Source organism: Pelophylax lessonae, assembly GCF_965119305.1.
Source record: "Pelophylax lessonae genome assembly, chromosome: 1".
Taxonomy (NCBI): domain Eukaryota; kingdom Metazoa; phylum Chordata; class Amphibia; order Anura; family Ranidae; genus Pelophylax; species Pelophylax lessonae.
In genome coordinates, this window is record NC_138768.1 from 695,849,997 (window position 1) to 695,876,776 (window position 26,780).

The window sequence follows — 26,780 nt, forward strand, 5'->3', positions numbered from 1 at the left end:
GATGTACGTAATATAGGCCACAAGAATAAGCCAGGCAATAGACCACAAATTCTTGGCTTGCATTTTACCTTCTTGATGGTAAAGCATAAAGATCTATGAAGGCTAGTTGAACTAAATCATTTACAGAGGTAAATGACAGACCATATGTATTGGCATTGCAATGACTATCTAAAATCTAAAAAGAGGGGCTCTGGGCCACCCCAGATGACAATGTCAATAATGTCATCTATATATCTCCAATAAAAAATGATATGGGAGATATAGGGGTTGTTATGCCAGATGTAATTGACCTCTTAGAGCCCCATGGTGAGGTTGGCATAGCTGGGGGCAAAATTGCCCCCCATTGCCGTGCCATTTACCTGTAGATAAAAGTCCCCATCAAACTCAAAATAATTGTTAGTTAGACTAGGGCTGAAACAACTAATCGACTAAATCAATAATAATCGATAATGACAATCGTTGTCAACGCTTGTCATTATCGATTAGTTGCCGCCGATTAGTTGGTCTGCGTACAGGACTTTTCTCCCTGCCTGTCAGTGCCATCCCGTCTGTACAAGCTGCTGTGTGAATACACTCACTGTGTTTCACAGTGTCGTTCTGCACCCAAGTGACTGCCCCACTCCTTCCTCCTTTCCTCTCCGCCTTCTTGTTGACGTTAGTGAGGGATTCTCAGCCCTGCAGTCAATCAGGGAGGAGAGAGGGGAGAGCGAGCAGAGAAGAAGCAGCTGATCACGTGAGTCCCGAGCTGCTCTATAATAGTATTAAATAAAGAGCGCCAAACAGCCTAAGAAATATATGCTTATCCAGATAGTTAATAATCCTTTATCAGGTGCAATATTATAATAGAAAAATAAGTGAATAGCCAGAGATATGCAAAGGATGTGAAAAATTATAATAGTGCAATTCCACTAATAAAATGGGACTTCACTCCATAATAGGGAGCATAGAAAGACCCACTATATGTGCTATAAGGACATTTTTATTCACTTATTTTTCTATTATAATATTGCACCTTATAATGAATATTATAATAGAAAAATAAGTGACTAAAAACGTCCTTCTAGCACATATAGTGAGTGGGTCTTTCTATGCTCCCTATTATTATGGAGTGAAGCCTCATTTTATAAGTGAAATTGTACTATTATAATTTTTCACATCCTTTGCATATCTCTGGCTGACGTTTTCATTCACTTATTTTTCTATTATAATAGTGCACCTTATAAGGAATATTAACTATTTTATCCGGATAAGCACATATTTCTTAGGCTTTTGGCTCTGCATTGATTCTTTGTTTAATTTTGGTTTGTGGTTAGTGGTAGGCACTTTTTGTAAGCTGCACATTAGGATTTATTGTTATATTATACAGTATATAGCAGCATAATTAAAAAAAAAACAGTTAAGGCCCCTTTCACACTTGCGGACCGTTCAGATCCGCCTGTCAGTTTTTCAGGCAGATCTGAACGGATGCCCCATGCATCTCTATGGGGCATCGGATGTCAGCGGAGACATGTCTGCTGACATCCGATCCAATCCTGTCCGTCACATCCGGACGGATGGAAACCCTATTTTCCATCTGTCTGGCAGATTGGATGGGCTCGGGTGAGAACGGACAAGCGGTCCGTTCTCAACCGATTCCCCCATAGAGAACAGTGTGGACCTGACAGCTCCGTCTCTGCACACAGCGCGGAGACAGAGCTGCCATCCGCCTGCTCAGCGGGGGATCGATCCCCCGCTGAGAAAAACAGAGTCCACTGACGGAGCAGCAAGTGTGAAAGGGGCCTAAGGTATCAAAGTACTGGGAGCATTATGTGCCCTGCAAATGTTACTTTTTAATGATTTTATTCTCAAACTTGCTCAAGGATCATTCCAAAGCCTATGGAAATGGGGATTAGGGTGGCTGTACAGGTTGATAGCTAAAATGTGTTTGCAAGAGTCCTGGGAGGAATGGTGCCCCATCATTGGTGTTCCTGGGAGGAATGGTGCCCCATCATTGGTGTTCCCGGGAGGAATGGTGCCCCATCATTGGTGTTCCCAGGAGGAATAGTGCCCCATCATTGGTGTTGCTGGGGGGGGGGGGGGAACAGCATATTGAGTTTTTTTAATGATTTTATCCGATTAATCGAAACAATAATCAGCCAACTAATCGATTATGAAAATAATCATTAGTTGCAGCCCTAGGTTAGACAGAACCTGGTGGCGTCCACTACAAGTTGTGCCTGCTGTGAATTGACTGATGGATCATCCACGAGGAATTGGGAAACAGCTCGAAGACCTACCATATGGGGGATGGATGTGTACAATGAATTAACATCCAAAGAGGCCCACATGTAGGTGGGTTCCCATGTGTAATGTGCTAGTTATTCTAGAAAATGAACTCCATCTCTAATGTATGAGGGAAGGCCTTGTGCCATTGGCTGAATATATTGGTCTACATATTGTGAAAAGGGGTTGCTAATACTGTCCATAGCTGCTACTATGGGTCTGCCAGGTGGATTATCCTTATTTTTATGTATTTTTGGAATGTGATAAAAATTTGATGTGGAATAAAAATCTCTGTTGAAGAATGCTAATTCTTGTTTACTGATGATGCCAGCTTCCTTGGCTTGCTTGGTCAGGGAAGTGGTCTCGGTTATAAAAGCTGGTAGGGGGTCAGTATATAGTTTCTTGTATGTGGTAGTATCCGATAGCAATCAGTGGGCCTCTATGAGACAATTGGTTCTGTTTTGTACAACTATACCCCCTCCATTATCTGCCATTTTAATAATAAGATTGTGATTGTTTGTAAGCTCTGTAAGAGCTTGTTGTTTATTGTGGGACAGATTGGAGTTTTTATTTTGAGCTTTTTTGGTGTGATTGCGCATGTTTTTGATTTCAGAAAATACCACTTGGTAAAAAGGTTTGTAGATATGGCCCCTTGGCCTGTACTGGGTTTAAATTGCTATATATTCCTAAGAGCCAGTTCTGCCAATTGCGTAGGAATTATACCAGTGATAAAGACTATGTAGAACAAAGTGCTCTACTGAAACAGAAATTTGTTGAAAAAGATTTTCCTGAACCCCTTTTAGATGAAGTGTATACCACATACCGGTACTTGACAGGTCAAGCAAAGACTTGCAAAGACACACAGGATTAGGTGGGGCAAGTACCCCGGTTTGTGACTCAATTCAATACTGAATTTAAAATAATGGAACAGGTACTGACCAAACATTGGCTAATCCTTCTGGAAGATCCACACCGTAAAACCATCTTGCCATCGAAACCCAAGATTGCCTATAGGAAAGCTAAGAACGTAAAAAGTCTAGTGGCCCCCAGCAAGTTCAAATGTATAGTGTAGCTGCTTACACAAAAACTATGTTTCATTCCATTAACAGGCATGTACCAATGCCGCAAGGCATTATGCCTAATGTGTAAACATGTCACCCACTGCCAAAAAGAGTTTACTGTCAAAGGCAAAACTTATTCCATTAGGAATTTTTTCAATTGTTCCACAGAATGTGTGGTCTATTGCCTGGCTTGTCCTTGTGGCCTATATTACATAGGGAGAACTATCTGTACCTTGAGGAAGAGGTTCGGGGAACACCGTCGCTTTATAGAGGGTGGTGATGACAAGCACAGTGTTCCAACACATTTTAGAACACCACAAAAAAAAATCCTCTACAGGACTCAGAGTGTGGGTCATTGAATCTATACCAGGCACTTTCTCAATGGCAGAGGGTTTCAAGTGTCTCAGGCAGAGGGAAACTTTTTGGATTAACACCTTAGATACTCTCCTGCCAGGTGGGCTCAACGAGGCGATAGAGGTCAATACGCTAATCTGAACCCCTGTTCTCTTCTCTTTTTTTATTTTTTTCCCCGTAAGCCATATCTCCCTCTTCCATGCACACTACCTAGGAGCCCCAAATTTTCAATATTTCCATATATCATACAAGTCCTGTATAAGTACGTTCAAACTGTGGATAATTTTTCATCTCTATTTTTATAAATTTTTATTTTTTTATGTATAATTTGTATTTATCATTCCTTTTTTATCAGTTATCCTAATCTTTAATATCCAATTTTTTGTTATGATCAAAAAATATTATGTTTACAATTGTAAACAACTTTTAGATTTGGATTCCAAGTAATCCTATTTTTAGTATTGTTTTCTTTGATATATTGTTACACCATTATACACATTCTCTGTGTATGTAATGGTATCCTTAATTTCATTAATGCTGCACTTTATATATTTTTATATTTTGTTCCTCATTTATTTTTTACCATATTATATATTTTCAAATCACTGATTCCTTGAATACAGTGACCTTAGCATCATTTTCTAATAACCGAAGGAGCCGCCGGAACTTAGAACCCAGCGGCTACATTCTATCTCCATATAAGCCCTCACCCAAAATGGCGCTACATAGGCCTGAAGAGGGAGCACATGCTCCGTAAATGCGTCGCCAATGACATCACATCAAATCCGGAAAGTGACGTCAGGACGAGTCTCCCCGTGTGTTCCACAGCTCCAGGAAGTGCCGGCATCCACCAGCAGCGTCTCCACAAGCCACAGCCGCAAAAGGCCATCCTGACTTATCGCTACACTGACAGGGACATGCCTCTGATTTTTTTACCCTTGTGAGTAACATTCTTGTGATTTCAAATAAAACCCCATGTATGCTTCACTTAGTATGGCGTTTGTGTTTTTTGCTTAGCTATCTCAGGGAATATTGTAGATCATCCCTTAGAAAAGCAAGTGCTATATTCATCAGCTGATGGGGGAACAAAAGAGTACAATGGTTATTATTTTATCACCTCATGATAAAAAGCATAAGCATCTTTATTTTCAAATTTCCTTGAAAGCAGTTGAAAGCAAAAAGACACTTTTTTGAAATTAAGGATCCTTGTTCTGGTATTAGCTTTGTGAATAGTCAGCTTTTGTATAGCCAGAGTTGTGGTATGTGCTCAGTGATAATACATGGCAATGAAAACTTTTATATCATAAAGCCTGGAAACCAGTGCACTGAAATTGTGATATGGTGGAAAAAGTAATCTTTTCCCTGGCATGCAAGAGGAACAAAATTCACAGATGGTAAAAATACAGTGAATCACTTTGGCCACAAAAAGCAAAGACACGGCTAACTGAAGAAATTTTGAAATCAAATGAAGAAGGGAATGTGAAGGGTAAGCTGGACAGAGACAGTGGTGCAAAAGTGGTTAGCCTGAATCTGAAGTCTGAATCTCTAGGAGCTGAAGTAAATATCAACAAAGGAAGACTATGCAAAAACTATGCAAACATAGTATTCCATGCTTTGATGTTTTAGGGATCAATCCCTAAACCCCTGGACAGACAAATAAAAGCTAACCATTAGGCCACTGCAGTTTTGGCAGTTTTTGTGACAATGGCTATGAGATGTCATTAAAAACTGTATACAGAAATGGGGCTTTACTTTCAAAAGGCCGTCACTTCAAGTAATCTGCATCTAATGATACAAATTTTAAAACAAGGTTTCAAAGGCGCTGGCAAAAGTGTGCCTATTTCAGACCAGGTAAGTTTGTGGAATGGTGCTAATTGTTAGAGCACATTTCAGTGTGCAGGTGGCAATAAAGCATGCACCAGAAGGGACACTTGTGAAGCAGAGTAGCAGAATGTGGTGTGCATGTGGCAAGTGACAGAGGTACCACAGGGGACACTGGTGAAGCTGAACGAATTGTGGAGTGTGGTTTAGAGATGATGGGGGGGGGGGGGGTGGCCTCAAAGGCTTCAGAGAAGACAAGCAGAGATAATTGTCACTGCAGTGTGCAGGGGGCAGAGGCAGCAGTGGAGACACTTGTGGAGCAGAGCTGTCACGGAACCATGAACCAGACGTACAACAACAGATAAGTGAAAATAAGAAAGCTTTATTGAAAAACAAGCTGTAAAGCAAAAGTCCAAACGGATGGCGAAACTGATGCAGAGTCTTTTGCGAAGCCAGGGGTCAGGAACCAGCAGGGTAGTCAGACGAAGCCAGGATCAGGAACCAGCAGGGTAGTCAGACGAAGCCAGGATCAGGAACCAGCAGGGTAGTCAGACGAAGCCAGGAACAGGAACCAGAAGCAGCAGCAGTCTTAGAAGCATGTGAACACAGGAGGACCAAGCAGGGAACTGAAGCCACAGACCTCCTATATATATGAGCTAGGCATCCAGCTCCTCCCAGTGGGAAGGAGGAGCCGCAGGGTGGGAGTCTACAAGAAACCCAGAAACCAAGATGGCCGCCAGCACATGTCAAACGAAGGAGAACAGCAAGAAGGTAAGACCATGACAGTACCTCCCCCTCAAGGGCCCCTCCTCCGCGGAGTAAAGAACGGTTTCTGAGGGAAGCGTGCGTGGAAGGCTCGGAGCAAGGCAGGAGCATGGACATCTGCGGAGGAAACCCAGGAACGCTCCTCTGGACCATAACCAGGCCAATGAACCAAAAACTGCACCCGACCGCGGACCAGGCGCGAGTCCAGGATATTGCTCACCTCATACTCCTCACGATTGCCCACTCGGACCGGACGAGGCCGAGGAACCGAGGAAGTGAAACGATTACACACCAGTGGCTTCAACAGGGAGACATGAAACACGTTGGAGATCCGCATGCCAGGAGGAAGCGCAAGGGCATAGGCTACCGGGTTTACCCTGCGAAGCACTCGGAAGGGACCAACAAAGCGAGGCGCCAGCTTGGGAGTGGGCACTCGAAGGTTGAGGTTGCGGGTGGACAACCATACACGGTCTCCGGCCTGGTAGGAAGGAGCAGGCGCTCGTCTGCGATCAGCCTGGAGTCTCTGGCGCTGCGCAGAGACCTCAAGGGACTTCTGGATCTGTACCCAAGAAGCACGTAGGACGGAAAGGTGATCCTCCACAGCCGGAATATCCTGGGGAGAGAATACCTCCGGTAACACGGCAGGTTGGAACCCATAGTTGGCCATGAAGGGAGACGTCCCAGAGGAAGAGTTCACCGCCGTGTTCCTGGCAAACTCAGCCCAAGGCAGGAGGTCAACCCAATTGTCTTGGTGATCGGAGACATAGCAACGAAGGAATTGCTCCAAGGCCTGATTGGATCGTTCTGCGGCCCCATTGGACTGAGGGTGGTAGGCCGAGGAGAAGGAGAGATGAATCCCCAACTGGGAGCAAAAGGCGCGCCAGAACCTGGACACAAACTGACTCCCCCGATCCGACACAATCTCCTTGGGCAAACCGTGCAACCGGAAGACCTCCCTGGCAAAAATCGTGGCCAACTCCTGTGCAGAGGGTAACTTCTTGAGAGGAACACAGTGGCACATTTTGGAAAACCGATCCACAATCATGAGAATGACCGTATGGCCTCGGGATGCAGGGAGGTCCACAATGAAATCCATCCCCAGGTGTGACCATGGGCGCTCCCCGGTGGCTAAGGGTTGCAGAAGGCCCAACGGAAGGTGCCGAGGAGACTTACTCTGGGCACAAACGGAGCATGCCGCTACATATGCGGCGATGTCGGAACGTAGGGAAGGCCACCAGAACAGACGTGAAACAGCCCAGGACAGCTGATTCTTTCCAGGATGCCCCGCGGTCTTGGAGTTATGGTAGGTTCGCAACAACCGAGTGCGCAACTCCTCAGGCACAAAACATCTGCCGTTGGGTCTCCCAGAGGGAGCACCAGATTGAGCCACCAAAATCTGCTCACCCAGGGGAGAGGTCAGGCTGGTGCGAATGGCGGCCAGGATCTGATTCGGAGGTATGACCGAAGTCGGAATCGACTCCTCCCTGGACAGGTCGGAGTACTGCCGTGATAAGGCATCCGCCCTGATGTTCTTGGAACCGGGTAGGTAGGAGACCATGTAATTAAAACGTGACAAGAACAGAGCCCACCTGGCCTGACGTGGTATCAATCTCTTGGCCTCAGAGAGGTAGGTCAGATTCTTGTGGTCCGTCAGGATGAGGACCGGAACCACCGAACCCTCGAGCAAGTGCCTCCATTTTTTAAGAGCCTGCACGATGGCCAATAACTCCCTGTCACCAATCTGGTAGTTGCACTCCGCGGAAGACAGTTTCCGGGAGTAAAACCCACAAGGAAGCAGAGGACCCTCTGGTGTTCTACGCTGAGACAGAAGGGCGCCTACTCCCGTCTCAGACGGGTCCACCTCGAGGACAAAGGGCAACCCAGGGTTGGGATGCGACAGAATCGGAGCTGACACAAAGGCGGACTTTAGAGCCTCAAAAGCTCGGATGGCCTCGGGCGGCCAGACCTGGGAATTACTGCCCTTCCTGGTCAGATCCGTGAGAGGCTTGGCTAGCATGGAAAAGTCCCTGATGAACCTCCGATAATAATTGGCGAAGCCCAAAAAGCGCTGCAGGGAGCGAAGACCACTGGGCTGGGGCCACTGTAAGACAGCCGAAACCTTCTCAGGATCCATGGAGAACCCCTCAGCGGAAATGATGTAACCTAAGAAGGTTACCTGGGATCGGTGAAATTCGCATTTCTCAAGCTTACCGAACAGCTTGTTCTCTCGTAACCGTTGCAACACTCGTTTGACATCCAGAATGTGGGTCTCCATGGACTCAGAATATACCAAGATGTCATCCAAATAGACCACCACACACTGCTGCAACAGGTCACGGAAAACATCGTTGATGAATTCCTGAAAGACTGCGGGCGCATTGCACAGCCCAAAGGGCATAACCAAGGATTCATAATGACCGGTCCTGGTGTTAAACGCGGTCTTCCACTCATCGCCCGCCTTGATCCTTACGAGGTTATATGCCGCCCTCAGGTCGAGTTTGGTAAAGACCGTGGCCCCTTTAAGGCGATCGAACAGCTCGGAAATCAAGGGTATCGGGTAAGCGTTCTTGATCGTGATGCGATTGAGACCCCTGTAATCGATGCAAGGCCTCAACTCACCGCCCTTCTTTTTCACAAAGAAAAATCCAGCCCCTGCCGGGGACGAGGATTTGCGAATGTGTCCGCGTGAAAGCGCCTCCCTCACGTACTCCTCCATGGCCTCATTCTCCGCTACCGACAGTGGATAGACTTTGCCACGAGGAGGAACGGCACCAGATTGTAACTCGATGGCACAATCGTATGGGCGGTGCGGAGGTAGGGCAACCGCGCGCACCTTATCGAATACATCCCGGTACTCCTCGTATTCAGGGGGCAACAGAGAGTCCGAGGAAGTACACAGCAACTTGACAGGCCCATGGATGCAACTAGCCCCACACTGCGGTGACCACGAGAGGATCTCGGCCGATCTCCAATCGAAAATCGGATTATGCTTCTGGAGCCAGGGGTACCCCAAGACCACCGAGTAGTGTGGAGACGAAATAACCTGGAAGCAGACCGACTCTCTGTGGACGGCACCAATGGCTAACCCCACTGGAAGGGTCTCATGAGTCACGTGTGGCGGCAGAAGGGGTCTGCCGTCTATCGCCTCAAGAGCCAGAGGAGAACCTCGAGCCTGCAGAGGAACGGAATTGGCGGCAGCGAACACACTATCAATGAACAAACCACCAGCACCAGAGTCCACCAACGCCTGGGTCGTCACCGAGCCCCCGACCCAGGAGAGGACAACAGTGATCAGTGGTTTGTCAACACGGGAAACCGGGGACGAGGAGACTCCACCCAAGATCTGCCCCCGACAGGATCTCAGGTGCGAGCGTTTCCCGAACGGTTCGGACATGCCAACCGAAAATGCCCACCGAGACCACAGTACATGCATCGGCCCTCGCGTCTCCGGAGTACCCTCTCCCCCTCGGACAGGCGAGCAAACCCCAGCTGCATGGGTTCACCCCCAGACAAGTCATCCCCAGGAGGCGTGGGAGGAGAGGGAGGCACGGGTGGGACAACAAAGGTAGGCGCCGATCTGTTAGGAGGCCTCCGCAGACTCTCCTTAAAGGAAGGTCTCTCCCTGAGTCTGGTGTCAATCAAAATCAGGAAAGAAATAAGAGACTCGAGCTCCACTGGTAGGTCCTTAGCTGCAACCTCATCCTTCAAGGCATCCGAGAGACCATGAGAGAAAGCAGCGACCAGAGCCTCATTATTCCAGCCCACCTCTGCTGCCAGGGTACGAAACTCAATGGCGTATTCAGCTACGGATCGTGAACCCTGTCTGATGGACATAAGGAGCTTCGCAGCAGAGGCAGCACGAGCCGGCACATCGAATACCTTCCGAAGAGAAGCAACAAAACCGGAAAACTCGGCAACCACCGGATTGTTGTTCTCCCATAAAGGGCTGGCCCAGGCCAAGGCCTTGTCCGAGAGCAGCGAGATTAAGAAGCCCACCTTTGATCTCTCAGTAGGAAAGGCAAGTGGCAGCAACTCGAAATAAATGCCCACCTGGTTAAGGAAACCTCGGCACTGAGTTGGCTCTCCCCCAAAGCGCTGTGGAAGGGGGGCAGAACCGGACATACCCAGAAACACCGCAGGCGCAACAACAGGTGTCGGGGTAGACTCTGGCGCAACAACCGGAGCGGCAGTAGGAGCGGGCCCAGGAGCGACAACCGACCCATCGGCAACGGGAGCGAAATGAGCCGTGCGTTCAAGCAGGGTTTGCAACGCCACGGCGAACTGACCCAACAGGTGATCCTGCTGATCAAGTCTGGCAACCAGCGAGGGTAGTGAGGATGGCCCTGTACCGTCAGAATTCATGGCCTGTGGTACCGTGCGTTCAAGCAGGGTTTGCAACGCCACGGCGAACCGACCCAACAGGTGATCCTGCTGATCAAGTCTGGCAACCAGCGTGGGTAGCGAGGATGGCCCTGTACCGTCAGAATTCATGGCTTGGTCCTAATGTCACGGAACCATGAACCAGACGTACAACAACAGATAAGTGAAAATAAGAAAGCTTTATTGAAAAACAAGCTGTAAAGCAAAAGTCCAAACGGATGGCGAAACTGATGCAGAGTCTTTTGCGAAGCCAGGGGTCAGGAACCAGCAGGGTAGTCAGACGAAGCCAGGATCAGGAACCAGCAGGGTAGTCAGACGAAGCCAGGATCAGGAACCAGCAGGGTAGTCAGACGAAGCCAGGAACAGGAACCAGAAGCAGCAGCAGTCTTAGAAGCATGTGAACACAGGAGGACCAAGCAGGGAACTGAAGCCACAGACCTCCTATATATATGAGCTAGGCATCCAGCTCCTCCCAGTGGGAAGGAGGAGCCGCAGGGTGGGAGGCTACAAGAAACCCAGAAACCAAGATGGCCGCCAGCACATGTCAAACGAAGGAGAACAGCAAGAAGGTAAGACCATGACAAGAGCGAACTCTCAGATCTGAGCTCAGTGTGCAGTGGCATGGCATAGTGGCATCATGGGGACAATTGTGGGGCAGAGTTGGCTGTTGGAGTGGATTACAGTATGGAGAAGTTGGGGGGAATGTGGCAGAACACAGGATACCTGGGGACTGGAGCTGATTGTCAGATCCAAGTGCAGTGTGCAGGTGAGGGAGGAGAATTGTAAACACTCAAGGGGTTCCAGTAAGATGAACTGCCAGGGAGGGGTGCATGAGGCCGTTGCTGAGGTTCCAAGGAAGGATATGTGTGTGAGGGGAGCTGTAATGATGCTGGGAATAGTGGAGTGGGGGGGGGGCAGTTTTAACAGTCTTTGGTTTGTAACGAAATTTGGTAAATGTGTCTCAATTTTGGTTTAAGCCTTGGGTTACTTTTAATACATAAAGAATTGATCAGATCATCTGCTTTATAGGTAAAAAAAACCTGAAATATTGTTTCTTATTTGATAACAAAATCAAGACACACAAAAAGACTACTTACAGCAGATATAGTTCCTGAATAGGTCGGTGTTTCCAATAAGACATTGTCTCCAGGGTTCACAAGCATTTCAAATACCTGAAAATATTTGCTTATTAGGATTAAAACATGGTACCTCAAATATTCAGCGATAACTTGGTTTTAACTCTCTGATTTATTTTTATATACATTTTCTTTAAATCAGTGAAATTGCATAAATCGGTAGATTGATTATAATGACATACAATTTTCCAGTACATACAGTATGTATATTCTAAGTCAATGGGTGCCCAAGAGGGTTCAGGAAGTGCTGGAAAATAATGGTGGCCACACAAAATATTGAAAAAAATGTAGGAGAGATACATGGGAGGGGATAGATGGATAGATGGCGCTGCCTAGGGAGAAGTAGGTGTCTAGTAGTGCAATCTGGTGAACTATCAACATAAAATGAAAGAATTTGGTGTGTGACAACTAATGGAACACATTGAATAAATAAATGAGATAAATTAGAATAAAAAATGTCAATATAAATAACAAAGTGTGCTAAGATAAAATGATGACCATTCAAGGTAAAAAACAATAATGTGCACCATAAACTGAAAAAAAGATACATCATATAAATAAGCAAATATGTAAATGGTCAGTCAGAAAAGTGACGCTAATAAAGTGACTAAGTGCAAAATAAAGTGTATGAATTATAGACCAACAACAAAAATTTGTATAGCGATGTATCCTATACTGTGCTGAAGTGTTAAATAGAGTAAAAATGAATAAATAAGAAAAGGCACTATAACACATATAATGAATAAATATAGTAAATATATATTAGTGCAAAGTCCGTGAAATAATATATATAAGAGTGTAGAGTCCGTGAATGTGCCAGTCCTAGGCAAAGCTAGAAATTAAAAGGTAAGGGGGAAGTGCTCGTCCTCCCCGCTCTCCCAGTGCCGCACTCACAAGAACGAAAAACCCCTAAAAGGGGTGTCACGCCCTAATGGATAAATGGATATGGCAAGTATAGGTCCGCCTGGGATCTCTCTCTGGATGTCAGGTCTCACTTCCTGGATGGGCTTATCTGATTATGGCAGGCTGGGTCACATATATCATGGATCCTCAGTCCGTGGAACAGCCCCCAGAAAAAAAACCCCCTAAAAGGTGTGTTATGCGCCAATGGATAAATGGCTATGGCAAGTATAGGTCCACCTGGGATTTCTCTCTGGATGTCACGTCTCACTTCCTGGAAGGGCTTATCTGATTTAGGCAGGCTGCGTCACATATATCATGGGTCATAAGCAAAGAAAACATCAGACGTAATATGAACGAGATGCCGGAACGCGAATGCGTTTCAAAGACCGGAACCGGAAGTGACGTAATGGCGCTCTATGCGTTTCGTCATTCAGATGCGTTTCATCACTTTATTATTATTTTTTTTTTCATTTTATGGTGCGCATTGTTTTTTTTTTTACCTTGAATGGTCATCATTTTATCCTAGCACACCTTGTTATTTATACTGACATTTTTTATTCTAATTTATTTATTCAAGGTGTTCCATTAGTTGTCACACACCCAATGCACTCATTTTTTGGTGATAGTTGCACTACTATAGACTGCACTACCAGACACCTACTTCTCGCTAGGCAGCACCATCTATCCCTCCTTCATTTTTTGCATATGCCTGTATAACCTATGGTTACATATATATATATATATATATATATATATATATAGTATGTGAGTATGTGTGTATATATATATATATATATATATATATACACACACACACACATATATATACACACACACATACGAATATAAATGAATATTATAAACACAAACAAACACACATATATATATATATATATATATATATATATATATATATATATATGTGTGTATCACACATGTACACACACATAGTATATATGTTTCCAACACAGTAATACTGGGCAGTCACAGAATCTCACACAGGGTAAGGGTGTGTTATATGACATTTTTTGAATGCAGCTAGTACAGAGAATATTTCCCTGAAGGATGTACATATTGTGGCTGCGGGATGGTATGTATCTGGGGCAGGGTAAGGTGGTGTACTATAGGTAGGGAGAAAAATATATAATGGAGAGAAGACCACAAGCGCCTACTAAGTGTAGCAGTAAAAACCACTTTAATAAGATACAGGTTAAAATTACTCACAAACGTGGGTAAAGGAACGGCATGTAATGACAGGAGGTGGTCTTCACCGAGCAAGCATGGGGGGTTCTCGGGGGCGCAGTAGGTGGTCTTTTCCTGGCAGCAGAGATTGCTCTGGTGTGAACCGGGGGGCTTCCCGGGTCCGCTGGAGGCAGAGACTCGTCTGACTTGGGGCCTGTGACGTCACTTCCTTGCTGCGGCATGACAGACTAATGGTGACACGTTGCGGAGCATGCGCTCCTTCTTCAGGCCATGCAGGGGCCATTTTGGATGAGGGCTTTTATGTCCACAATCTCAAAAACAAACTACCAGGGCTGACATGGATCAAGAAGGTGGCTATGACAAAACGGCTAATGGAGCTCATGTAAGTATATATGTGTATATTTTATTGTACTTATGTTAAAATCAATATAAAATTCAAGATAAAAATAGAAATATTTTCTTACCTTTTTTCTCTGATTTATTCCTCTTATTATGTATCATATATATTAACATGAGGTCTGTTAGCCGTTTTGCCATAGTCGGGCGTGTCTCTGCCTCCAGCGGACCCGGGAAGCCCCCGGTTCACACTACGGTGATCTCTGCTGCCAGAAAAAGATCACGGATAGCGTCCCCGAGGACCCCCCATGCTTGCGAAGTGAAAGACCACCTCCTGTCACTACATGCCTTTCCTTTACCCACGTTTGTGAGCAATTTTAACCTGTATCTTATTAAACTGGTTTTTACTGTTACACTTAGTAGGCGCTTGTGGTCTCTCCATTTGCCTCCTTGACAGAGCCACTTCTCTCGTCTCCACCAGCAGCCACCAAGTATACAGGTACCAGACCACGAACCAGGAACTGCCCCCTATCCCAGGATCACCATCCACTGTTGGGGACACATTGATGTATCTAGACTTACGCCAATACTGGTTTTATATTTATTCAATACAGACTGTCAGAGACTAATGCCACTTTTCCACTGCAAGTACCGGCTCGGCTCTACTCGGCCCTGCTTGGCCCGGTTTGCTTTTCCACTGCTGGTACGGCATGGAACGGTTCGGTTCGGTATGGTTTGCTTTTCCACTAAAGTAGTACTAAAGTTAAGTGGGTGGGATAACAACGATTCTCTGACCAATCAGTGGCTAGTAGTGACTGCATGCAAAGGATTGTGGGATATGGTACCGGTATGGCACCTCTTGGAACCACAATCGAGGTGGTACTGTTTTAGAGAGCCATACCATGAGGTACCAGCAGTGGAAAAGCACAAAAGCGAGCCGAACCGTTCGGTTCCATGCAGTGGAAAAGCGCCATAACTGTGTATCTGAACCTGCGCCAATTTTCTGTTTTGCTCGGCAAAAAAGATAAGTGCACGGTGTTTAAGAATGCACTTATACTTTTTAGAAACAGTAATCAAGCAACCCTAAAAACATTCTTTATAACAAATTTTGGATTCAGCAGCTTACTTTGGACAGGCCCTCCTGACTTCCAGAGGTGACGCACATCTCCATCTGACCTTTCTCGGGACTGTAACTAAGTGTAGGCGGGTTGTGCATTTTTATCTGGAAATCTTTCAACCAGGAAATTAATTCGGCAATTCTATATAACAAATATATAATTATTAAAACATACATTCAATTTATTTGATGCAAATGTGAACATATTATACAAACAGCCCAGTTCATTTTTATTAGCTAGCTAATCCCTTAAGTGTGTTTTCAGCTTATATACCTTTTTAAAGCACACTTAAAATGCATGAAAGTACATAATTAAATATACAGTGCATACAATATTAGGACCTATGATGTGTCAACACTTTTCTAATACAGAGTAAAGAGGGGAAAAAACCCTCAGATATTCTGGCTCATCAAAAACAGTCTCTCGCCATTATCTGAGATTATCTGATTGCATAACCGAAAACCTGTTTGAAAGGGTAGCATCACTCATGTGTACCTTGAACAGTGCAAGCTCAGGGTCTGTGATACATATGGATACGTAAAGTTACTGAATCCAGAGTTCTGCATTTTGTGCACTGACATTTGAAAAATTTTTGTATAATGAATAGGAGTTGAGCGAACACCTGGATGTCCGGGTTCGGCGGGTCTGGCCAAACTTGAAAAAAAAGTCCGGGTTCGTGACCTGGATTTAACCCGAACTTTACCCCGATCCCAAACCCCATTGAAGTCAAAGGAGACCAGAACTTTTGAGCACTAAAATGGCTCTAAAACAAACATGGAAAAGGCTAGAGGGCTGCTAATGGCAGCAAAATCATCTTAAGACCATGGCAAGTGCTCTGCAAACAAAGGTGGATAGGGAAATAACTTAAAATAACATAAAAAACAGAAAAATAAAAATTAATCATCTTGAATGATGTAGGAGGAGGAGGACGAGGCCCATATGGAGTAGGAGGTTGAGGTGGCGGAGGATATGGAGGTGTAGGTGGAAGCAGCGGCGGCGGTGGAGGAGGAGGACGAGGCCCATATGGAGTAGGAGGTTGAGGTGGATGTGGCGGTGTAGGTGGAAGCGGCGGTGGAGGAGGACGAGGTAGCCAACACTGGTTTTTGTTTTTCATTTTATGCCTGGTTCATTTTAATGAACGTGAGCTTGTCCACATTGGCTCTGGACAGGCGGCTGTTCTTGTCTGTGATAACGCCCCCAGCCATGCTAAATACACGTTCAGATAATACACTGGTTGCAGGGCAGGCCAGCACCTCCAAGGCGTAAAGGGCAAGCTCAGGCCATGTGCCCAATTTGGAGACCCAGAAGTTGAAGGGGGCAGACCCGTCATTCAGTACGTGTATAGTACATAAGGACTCATCTGGGTTGAGTCTGGCCTTGGAAAAGGTATGTGTCCCTGGTTGTGGGCCGGGCTCTCCCAAAGCTGTCTAAGTTCTGAGGCCTTCTGGTAGGGACCGGGCTGCACTGGTCTTGCCAGGGACCGGGATTCAGAAAAGCCAGTGGTGTATGTGCCCCTGGAGTGGCAGTCCAGGGGTGCCATAATTCACGGTGGATGGCAACACTATGAGTATGGCACCAAGGACACTGCACTTCCTACACACGTTTTTCACACCTGCCTCTAGGGCCGGGCCTTTTGGTCAGGAGTCAGGACCAGAGGAATTTTTTATTCCTGGCAGAAGGGCCTGCCATAGTATTGACACGTGGCACTAACCTTGCACTTCTTCACTATCCCTTTCCCCACTTTTATGTGTTGTGTGTCTCACGTTTTGTGTATTTTATTGTAGCGGTACACTTTATTTTGCACAGCGTGATTAGTAGGGTGTAGGTCCTTGGGCCTGTCCCTGAAAGTCTTGGGAGGGGGTGGATATGGCCTTCTGGCTTGGTTCCCTTCTCTCATGGGGTCTCTCTTCGGGAGAGCCCCACCTAGTACTTGGGGTGGTCTGTTTCAGCAGACCTCCTCAAGAACGGGGCTGCCTGGTTTCGGCCTGGTTAGCCCGTGTAAGTACCCCAGTACCTGTTAGGAGCCTTGCACCCTGGGGGATAAGGGACAAGGACCATGTGTACACCCTGTGCACTTTTTGTGTTTCACTTTTTTGGTTTGCACTTTTTTATGCACCCACCGGGTGATAGTCTGAGTGTGTTCACACACCACGGGCTTAAAAAAAAAAACAGCTGGTGGTCCTGGTTGTTGTGGCGTGCCGATAAAGATTTTTCACATTTCATACATGCTAACCCTGCCTTATGAGGTGCTGGCGGTGCCCTGGCTGCGTTGGCAACCTCCTCCTCTGCCTTCGCTGTCAGGTGGGAATGCCACCAGCATTGCTTCTCGACCTTTTGGCTAAGATCAAGTGTAGTATCTGTTGTTATCAGTTATCTGGGTGCCACCCTGCTGTGAAAATGGTTCCTCATCTTCCATCTCCTCCTCCACCTTGTCATCCTCCAGAACTGTGCCCTTGCTGGACAATTGTGTACCTGGCCTTTGTGGGTGCAGGAACCCACCCTCAGAGCCGCTTGTGAATGACTGCCCTGAAAGCCTTGGAAATGATCACTGCTCCGGAGGCGGTAGAGGATGAGGACGCGGAGTAGGAGGAGTTAGTAACAGGAGGCAAACTGAAGAGCCCTGCAATCCTCGGTGGTGGAAGAAGATGCGCCAAACAAATTTAAAGAGTATCTCACAGTAACATAATCAGCAAATGCTGCAAAATTATTAATTTTCCCCTAAATGGGTGTTTATTGAATAGCAGAATAGAACAACAGTATACAAAGGGTGTATCTCACATGTACAGATACAGACTAAGCCGCAATTTATTATCTTTCTGTCCCCTAAATGGGTGTTTATTGAATAGCAGAATAGAACAACAGTATCCAAAGGGTGTATCTCACACGTACAGATACAGACTAAGCCGCAATTTAATATCTTTCTGTCCCCTAAATGGGTGTTTATTGAATAGCGGAATAGAACAACACTATACAACGGGTGTATCTCACAGTAACATATGCAGACTAGGCCGCAATTTAATTTCTTTCTGTCCCATAAATGGGTGTTTATTGAATAGCAGAATAGAACAACAGTATCCAAAGGGTGTATCTCACAGTAACATATGCAGACTAGGCCGCAATTTATTATGTTTTCCCTATATGGGTGTTTATTGAATAGCGGAACAGAACAACAGTATACGAAGGGTTATCTCACACATACAGATACAGACTAAGCCGCAATTTAATATCTTTCTGTCCCCTAAATGGGTGTTTATTGAATAGCAGAATAGAACAACAGTATCCAAAGGGTGTATCTCACAGTAACATATCCAGACTAGGCCGTAATTTAATATTTTTTCCCTACATGGGTGTTTATTGAATAGCGGAATAGAACAACAGTAAACAAAGGGTGTATCTCACACATACAGATACAGACTAAGCCGCAATTTAATATTTTCTTTCCCCTACATAGGTGTTTATTGAATAGCAGAATAGAACAACAGTATCTAAAAGGGTGTATCTCACACGTACAGGTACAGACTAGGCCGCAATTTAATATCTTTCTGTCCCCTAAATGGGTGTTTATTGAATAGCAGAATAGAACAACAGTATCCAAAGGGTGTATCTCAAACGTACAGATACAGACTAAGCCGCAATTTAATATTTTTCTGTCCCCTAAATGGGTGTTTATTGAATAGCAGAATAGAACAACAGTATCCAAAGGGTGTATCTCACACGTACAGATACAGACTAAGCCGCAATTTAATATATTTCTGTCTCCTAAATGGGTGTTTATTGAATAGCAGAATAGAACAACAGTATCCAAAGGGTGTATCTCACACGTACAGATACAGACTAAGCCGCAATTTAATATTTTCTTTCACCTACATAGGTGTTTATTGAATAGCAGAATAGAACAACAGTATCTAAAAGGGTGTATCTCACACGTACAGATACAGACTAGGCCGCAATTTAATATCTTTCTGTCCCCTAAATGGGTGTTTATTGAATAGCAGAATAGAACAACAGTATCCAAAGGGTGTATCTCACAGTAACATATGCAGACTAGGCCGCAATTTAATTTCTTTCTGTCCCATAAATGGGTGTTTATTGAATAGCAGAATAGAACAACAGTATCCAAAGGGTGTATCTCACAGTAACATATGCAGACTAGGCCGCAATTTATTATGTTTTCCCTATATGGGTGTTTATTGAATAGCGGAACAGAACAACAGTATACGAAGGGTTATCTCACACATACAGATACAGACTAAGCCGCAATTTAATATCTTTCTGTCCCCTAAATGGGTGTTTATTGAATAGCAGAATAGAACAACAGTATCCAAAGGGTGTATCTCACAGTAACATATCCAGACTAGGCCGTAATTTAATATTTTTTCCCTACATGGGTGTTTATTGAATAGCGGAATAGAACAACAGTAAACAAAGGGTGTATCTCACACATACAGATACAGACTAAGCCGCAATTTAATATTTTCTTTCCCCTACATAGGTGTTTATTGAATAGCAGAATAGAACAACAGTATCTAAAAGGGTGTATCTCACACGTACAGGTACAGACTAGGCCGCAATTTAATATCTTTCTGTCCCCTAAATGGGTGTTTATTGAATAGCAGAATAGAACAACAGTATCCAAAGGGTGTATCTCAAACGTACAGATACAGACTAAGCCGCAATTTAATATTTTTCTGTCCCCTAAATGGGTGTTTATTGAATAGCAGAATAGAACAACAGTATCCAAAGGGTGTATCTCACACGTACAGATACAGACTAAGCCGCAATTTAATATATTTCTGTCTCCTAAATGGGTGTTTATTGAATAGCAGAATAGAACAACAGTATCCAAAGGGTGTATCTCACACGTACAGATACAGACTAAGCCGCAATTTAATATTTTCTTTCACCTACATAGGTGTTTATTGAATAGCAGAATAGAACAACAGTATCTAAAAGGGTGTATCTCACACGTACAGATACAGACTAGGCCGCAATTTAATATCTTTCTGTCCCCTAAATGGGTGTTTATTGAATAGCAGAATAGAACAACAGTATCCAAAGGGTGTATCTCACAGTAACATATGCAGACTAGGCCGCAATTTAATATTTTTTCCCTATATGGGTGTTTATTGAATAGCGGAATAGAAAAACAGTATACAAAGGGTGTATCTCACACATACAGATACAGACTAAGCCGCAATTTAATATTTTTTCACTATATGGGTGTTTATTGAATAGCGGAATAGAACAACAGTATACAAAGGGTGTATCTCACATGTACAGATACAGACTAAGCCACAATTTATTATCTTTCTGTCCCCTAAATGGGTGTTTATTGAATAGCAGAATAGAACAACAGTATCCAAAGGGTGTATCTCACACGTACAGATACAGTGAAGCCGCAATTTAATATCTTTCTGTCCCCTAAATGGGTGTTTATTGAATAGCAGAATAGAACAACAGTATCCAAAGGGTGTATCTCACAGTAACATATGCAGACTAGGCCGCAATTTAATATTTTTTCCCTATATGGGTGTTTATTGAATAGCGGAATAGAAAAACAGTATACAAAGGGTGTATCTCACACATACAGATACAGACTAAGCCGCAATTTAATATCTTTCTTTCCCCTTCTTGGATGTTTATTGAATAGCAGAATCGAACAACAGTATCTAAAAGGGTGTATCTCACACGTACAGATGCAGACTAGGCCGCAATTTAATTTTTTTTCCATAAATGGGTGTTTATTGAATAGTGGAATAGATCAACAGTATACAACGGGTGTATCTCACACATACAGATACAGACTAGGCCGCAATTTAATTTTTTCCCCTAAATGGGTGTTTATTGAATAGCGGAATAGAACAAAAGTATACAACAGGTGTATCTCACACGTACAGATACAGACTAGGCCGCAATTTATTTTTTTACAACCAAATGGGTGTTTATTGAATAGCGGAATAGAACAACAGTATACAACGGGTGTATCTCACACGTACAGATACAGACTAGGCCGCAATTTAATTTCTTTTCCCTAAATGGGTGTTTATTGAATAGCGTAATAGAACAACAGTATACAATGGGTGTATCTCACACGTACAGATACAGACTAGGCCGCAATTTAATTTTTTTCTCCTAAATGGGTGTTTATTGAATAGCGGAATAGAACAACAGTATACAACGGGTGTATCTCACACGTACAGATACAGACTAGGCCGCAATTTAATATTTTTTCCCTAAATGGGTGTTTATTGAATAGCGGAATATAACAACAGTATCCAATGGGTGTATCTCACAGTAACATATGCAGACTAGGCCACAATTAACTTTTTATCCCCTAAATGGGTTTTTATTGCAATGCGGAATATAACAGTATGCAATAGGTGTATCTCATTGTACCATATGCAGACTAGGCCGCAATTAACTTTTCTTTCCCCTAAATGGGTTTTTATTGAATAGCAGAATAGAACAACAGTATCCAAAGGGTGTATTTCACAGTAACATATGCAGACTAGGCCGCAATTTAATATTTTTTCCCTATATGGGTGTTTATTGAATAGCGGAATAGAAAAACAGTATACAAAGGGTGTATCTCACACATACAGATACAGACTAAGTCGCAATTTAATATCTTTCTTTCCCCTTCTTGGATGTTTATTGAATAGCAGAATCGAACAACAGTATCTAAAAGGGTGTATCTCACACGTACAGATGCAGACTAGGCCACAATTTAATTTTTTTTCCATAAATGGCTGTTTATTGAATAGCGGAATAGAACAACAGTATACAACGGGTGTATCTCACACATACAGATACAGACTAGGCCGCAATTTAATTTTTTCCCCCTAAATGGGTGTTTATTGAATAGCGGAATAGAACAACAGTATACAACGGGTGTATCTCACACGTACAGATACAGACTAGGCCGCAATTTAATATTTTTTCCCTAAATGGGTGTTTATTGAATAGCGGAATAGAACAAAAGTATACAACGGGTGTATCTCACACGTACAGATACAGACTAGGCCGCAATTTAATTTTTTTCCAATCAAATGGGTGTTTATTGAATAGCGGAATAGAACAAAAGTATACAACGGGTGTATCTCACACGTACAGATACAGACTAGGCCGCAATTAAATTTTTTTCCCTTAAATGGGTGTTTATTGAATAGTGTAATAGAACAACAGTATACAACGGGTGTATCTCACACGTACAGATAAAGACTAGGCCGCAATTTAATTTTTTTCCCCTAAATGGGTGTTTATTGAATAACGGAATAGAACAACAGTATACAACGCGTGTATCTCACACGAACAGATACAGACTAGGCCGCAATTTAATATTTTTTCCCTAAATGGGTGTTTATTGAATAGCGGAATAGAACAACAGTATCCAATGGGTGTATCTCACAGTAACATATGCAGACTAGGCCACAATTAACTTTTTATCCCCTAAATGGGTTCTTTATTGCAAAGCGGAATACAACAGTATGCAATGGGTGTATCTCATTGTACCATATGCAGACTAGGCCGCAATTAACTTTTCTTTCCCCTTAATGGGTTTTTATTACAAAGCGGAATACAACAGTATGCAATGGGTGTATCTCACTGTAACATATGCAGACTAGGCCGCAATTAACTTTTTATCCCCTAAATGGGTTTTTATTGCAAAGCGGAATACAACAGTATGCAATGGGTGTAACTCACTGTACCATATACAGACTAGGCCGCAATTAACTTTTTTTTCCCCTAAATGGGTTTTTATTGCATAGCGGAATACAACAGTATGCGATGGGTGTATCTCACTGAACCATATGCAGACTAGGCTGCAATTTATTTTTTCCCCTAAATGGGTTTTTATTGCAAAGCGGAATACAACAACAGTATGCAATGGGTGTATTGCACTGTAACGTATGAATGAAAATCTGAAAAATAATTGTCCCCTTAATTGGTGCTTGTTGAATAGCAGATTTGAAATTCAGTGTCTGTAAGTCACAGTAAAATATAAAGGAAAAAAGTTTTTTTCTTTTTTAAATGCAGATTAAGCAGACACATATGCACTCAGCTTGCATGAAATGGCCGCTACACACAGCACGCCTAACAGGTTGGATACTGTTGTTGTTCTATTCCGCTATTGAATAAAAAAAAAACCCATTTGAATGAAAAACTGAAAAATATTTTTTTTTCCCTAAATACTGAAAAATAATTATTTTCCCCTTACATTGGTGCTTTTTGAAGAGCAGGTTATAAAAGCAGTGTCTGTCTAAACAATGTACGTCAAAGTAAAATATGAAGGAAAAAAGTTTTTTTCTTTTTTAAATGCAGATTAAGCAGACACATATGCACTCAGCTTGCATGAAATGGCCTCTACACACCACACGCCTAACAGGTTGGATACTGTTGTTGTTCTATTCCGCTATTGAATAAAAAAAAAACATTTGAATGAAAAACTGAATAATAATTTTTTCTCCCTAAATACTGAAAAATAATTATTTTCCCCTTACATTGGTGCTTTTTGAAGAGCACGTTGTCTGTCTAAACACTGTATGTCAAAGTAAAATATGAAGGAAAAAAGATTTTTTCTTTTTTCAATGCAGATTAAACAGACACATATGCACTGAGCTTGCATTAAATGTGCAGCACCGCACGCCACCCACCTAACAGACTGATAAAAGTTTTTTTTTCTCCTTTATCCTCCTCACTGGGCTCAGGTCAGGGCATAAAGATCGTGCACTGCACCCCCACAGAATACAATCAATGAAGATCGCTGTCTGATTAAAGAAGATTCTTCCTATTCTTTCCCTCAAAGCAATCTCCAGCCTGCCCCTACAATAATCTCCTATCTCTCCCTCCGGGCAAAAAGATTGTGCAATGCACCCCCACACAATCAAATCAATGTAGATCGCTGTCTGATTAAAGAAGATTTTTCCTATGCTTTCCCTCAAAGCAATCTCCAGCCTGACCCTACAATAATCTCCCTATCTCTCCCTCAGCAGCATCAGGAACCTCTCCCTAGTATAGTTTGAGCAGAGTGACGTGCGGCGCTATGTAACTCCAGCTTATATAGACTCTGGGTCACATGCTGCACTGGCCAATCACAGCCATGCCATTATTAGGCATGGCTGTGATGGCTTCTAAGGGCACACTAGTTAAACGCTTGCTGATTGGCTGCCTTGCACCTGTTGAAACCGCGCCATTAAAACCGCGGCAAAACATCAAATAACATTACCGAACAACGGACAGTACCCGAACATACAGTGAAATGTTCGGGTCCATGTCCGGGTACCGAATACCCAAAAGTCCGGTACGATCCCGAACAATACAGTCCGGGTTCGCTCAACCCTAATAATAAAGTTTTATTGAAAATTTACCAGGTTTATACAACCAGTACAGAAATAACACATAATAAGATAAGTAACAAAGAATAACACATTGGCCATAAATGTGTATCAAGAAAAACAAGAAAAATATATGCAAAATTGAAAAAATGTGCTAATAACATGAACATCAAGTGGAGTATACAAACGGGAAGGCCCAAATAGTGGGGACAAACGAAGACCATCCAACCATGGAACGCCCCGACGCTCTCCACCCATCCCCGCACCATCGTCAACACGGGTACGTTAAGACAGGGGAGGACTCACCGCGGCATCCCACTAAGAAAGCGCCCCTGGGTATTCTACACTGGTTCAGGATCTATAGAGTGTAAACTTGGCATTCATTCTAAATATTTAGTTTGCATCCAAAGAGTGAAGTGTAAGGAAAGGGAGAAAAAAAAAGTAAATCAGGGGTAAAGGAAGCAAAAACAACCTAATAGGGGGAGATGCGAAAAACAAAATGAATCGCTTGGATTAAGTGAACAGATTGTAGGTGTATTCGTGAGGAGAACATGTAGCCACTCGTGTGACACTTAAATGCTGTACAGCGATGTTATGTTAATCTGTGATAATCTCAGAAGTATAGTACATCCAACCTGACCATGTGTCTTCAAACCTTTCTTGTTGATCTTTGACCATATGAACCCATCGTTCAGCTTCTATGACTGTATTAACTTCCCTTTTCCAGTCTAGCAGAGAAGGAGATTTAGGTTAGTTGTTTCCAATATCTGGGAATAATTATTTGGCCGCATTCAATCAATGAGGAGTTACACTTTTTTGTGGAGTTTTAAGGATGAGGGAACCCCATGAAACAAAAAATGCAAAGGAGAGAACTCTATAGGTCTAAGAGTCGTCTGTTTGATCCATGGGGTAATGGCCTACCAAAATGGTTTATTTTGGGGCAGGACTACCACAGATGGAGAAATGTGCCTGGGCTATTACATCCCCTCCAGCAATGTGCATCTAACGCCGGATACATTTGTGCTAGTCGGACAGGAGTCTGATAAGACCTGCTGAGGAATTTTATATGACATTTCTTGTGTGCAGGAGCTTATTGAGGTAGAGTGAGTCAATCTGTTCAGTCTCTGGATCTGTGGCGGTAACCTATTTCCCACTCCTTAACAAAGTAGGGGACAGAGGAAGACTGGGCCCTAAGGACAAGTCTATACATCTATGAAAGCAGATTCCTAGACTCTGGAAGGTCTATGCATAGAGATTCAAAGGTGTTAAGTGTATTAAGGGGTCGCACACGAGATTGTATTTTATGAAAAAAGTCCATAAATTGTCAAAATTTCCAGGTTTCTAAGGGTATATTCCCAAAGGAATGTATCAATTTGGAAAGGGGGATAAAGTGCCCTGTGGGGCAAAATTTAGCTTGTGCTGTTTTCCTATCCGAACCCCAAGAGGCAAAATATCTAGATTCTTCACCAGGGGGAACCATGGTTACCCTACCGGTGGTTGCTAGGGGGGAAGTTGGGGGGGCATATGGCCCAGTACATTTAATCTGTCCCACACTGACAGGGAAGCCTGGGTCAATGGAGATATCTAATCTGAGAGACCCCTAGATGTAGCCAGGATCCAGGGGGCACCTGTCAGATTGCTGCCTGCTATTGTTTTCTCTAAGGGAACCCATAATTAGTCGAGGAGTCATGACACGCAACAAGGACATAGCCTTATAATATAGAGCAACATCGAGGAGACCCACTCCTCCATCCAGTTTTTTTCTATGGAGAATCTTGTAAGCCAGCCTAGGGCATTTGTCTTTCCATACAAATGCTATAAATGCCCTACATAGACGTCTAATGAAAATTTGGGGGAGGGCAATGGGCACAGTATACAGAGTGTAAATTATCCTAGGTAGAATGGTCATTTTGAGAACATTCACCCTCCCGAACCATGCTAGGGGGTGGCCCTTCCAACTCTGCAAGTCGTCTAAAATGCCCATTAATAGGGTCCAGAGTGATACTGATCCCCAGATATGATCCCCAGATATGATCCCCAGATATGGTAAGGAATCAGTGCGCCAGATAAACGGAAAGGAAATTTGCAGGGAGGTTGCCATTGCTG

General features: G+C 43.7%; 1 protein-coding gene across 1 annotated transcript in view; it reads right to left on the minus strand.

Annotated features, from left to right (window-relative positions):
* AADAT (aminoadipate aminotransferase) overlaps positions 1–26,780 on the minus strand; it is a 157,036-nt gene that overhangs the window by 57,694 nt on the left and 72,562 nt on the right. The window contains exons 4-5 of the mRNA XM_082243989.1: positions 15,348–15,480; positions 11,741–11,815 (exon numbers count right to left, since the gene is read on the minus strand). Of these exons, the coding sequence (XP_082100115.1) occupies positions 11,741–11,815; positions 15,348–15,480 (208 nt within the window). The remainder of the gene's footprint in view (positions 1–11,740; positions 11,816–15,347; positions 15,481–26,780) is intronic.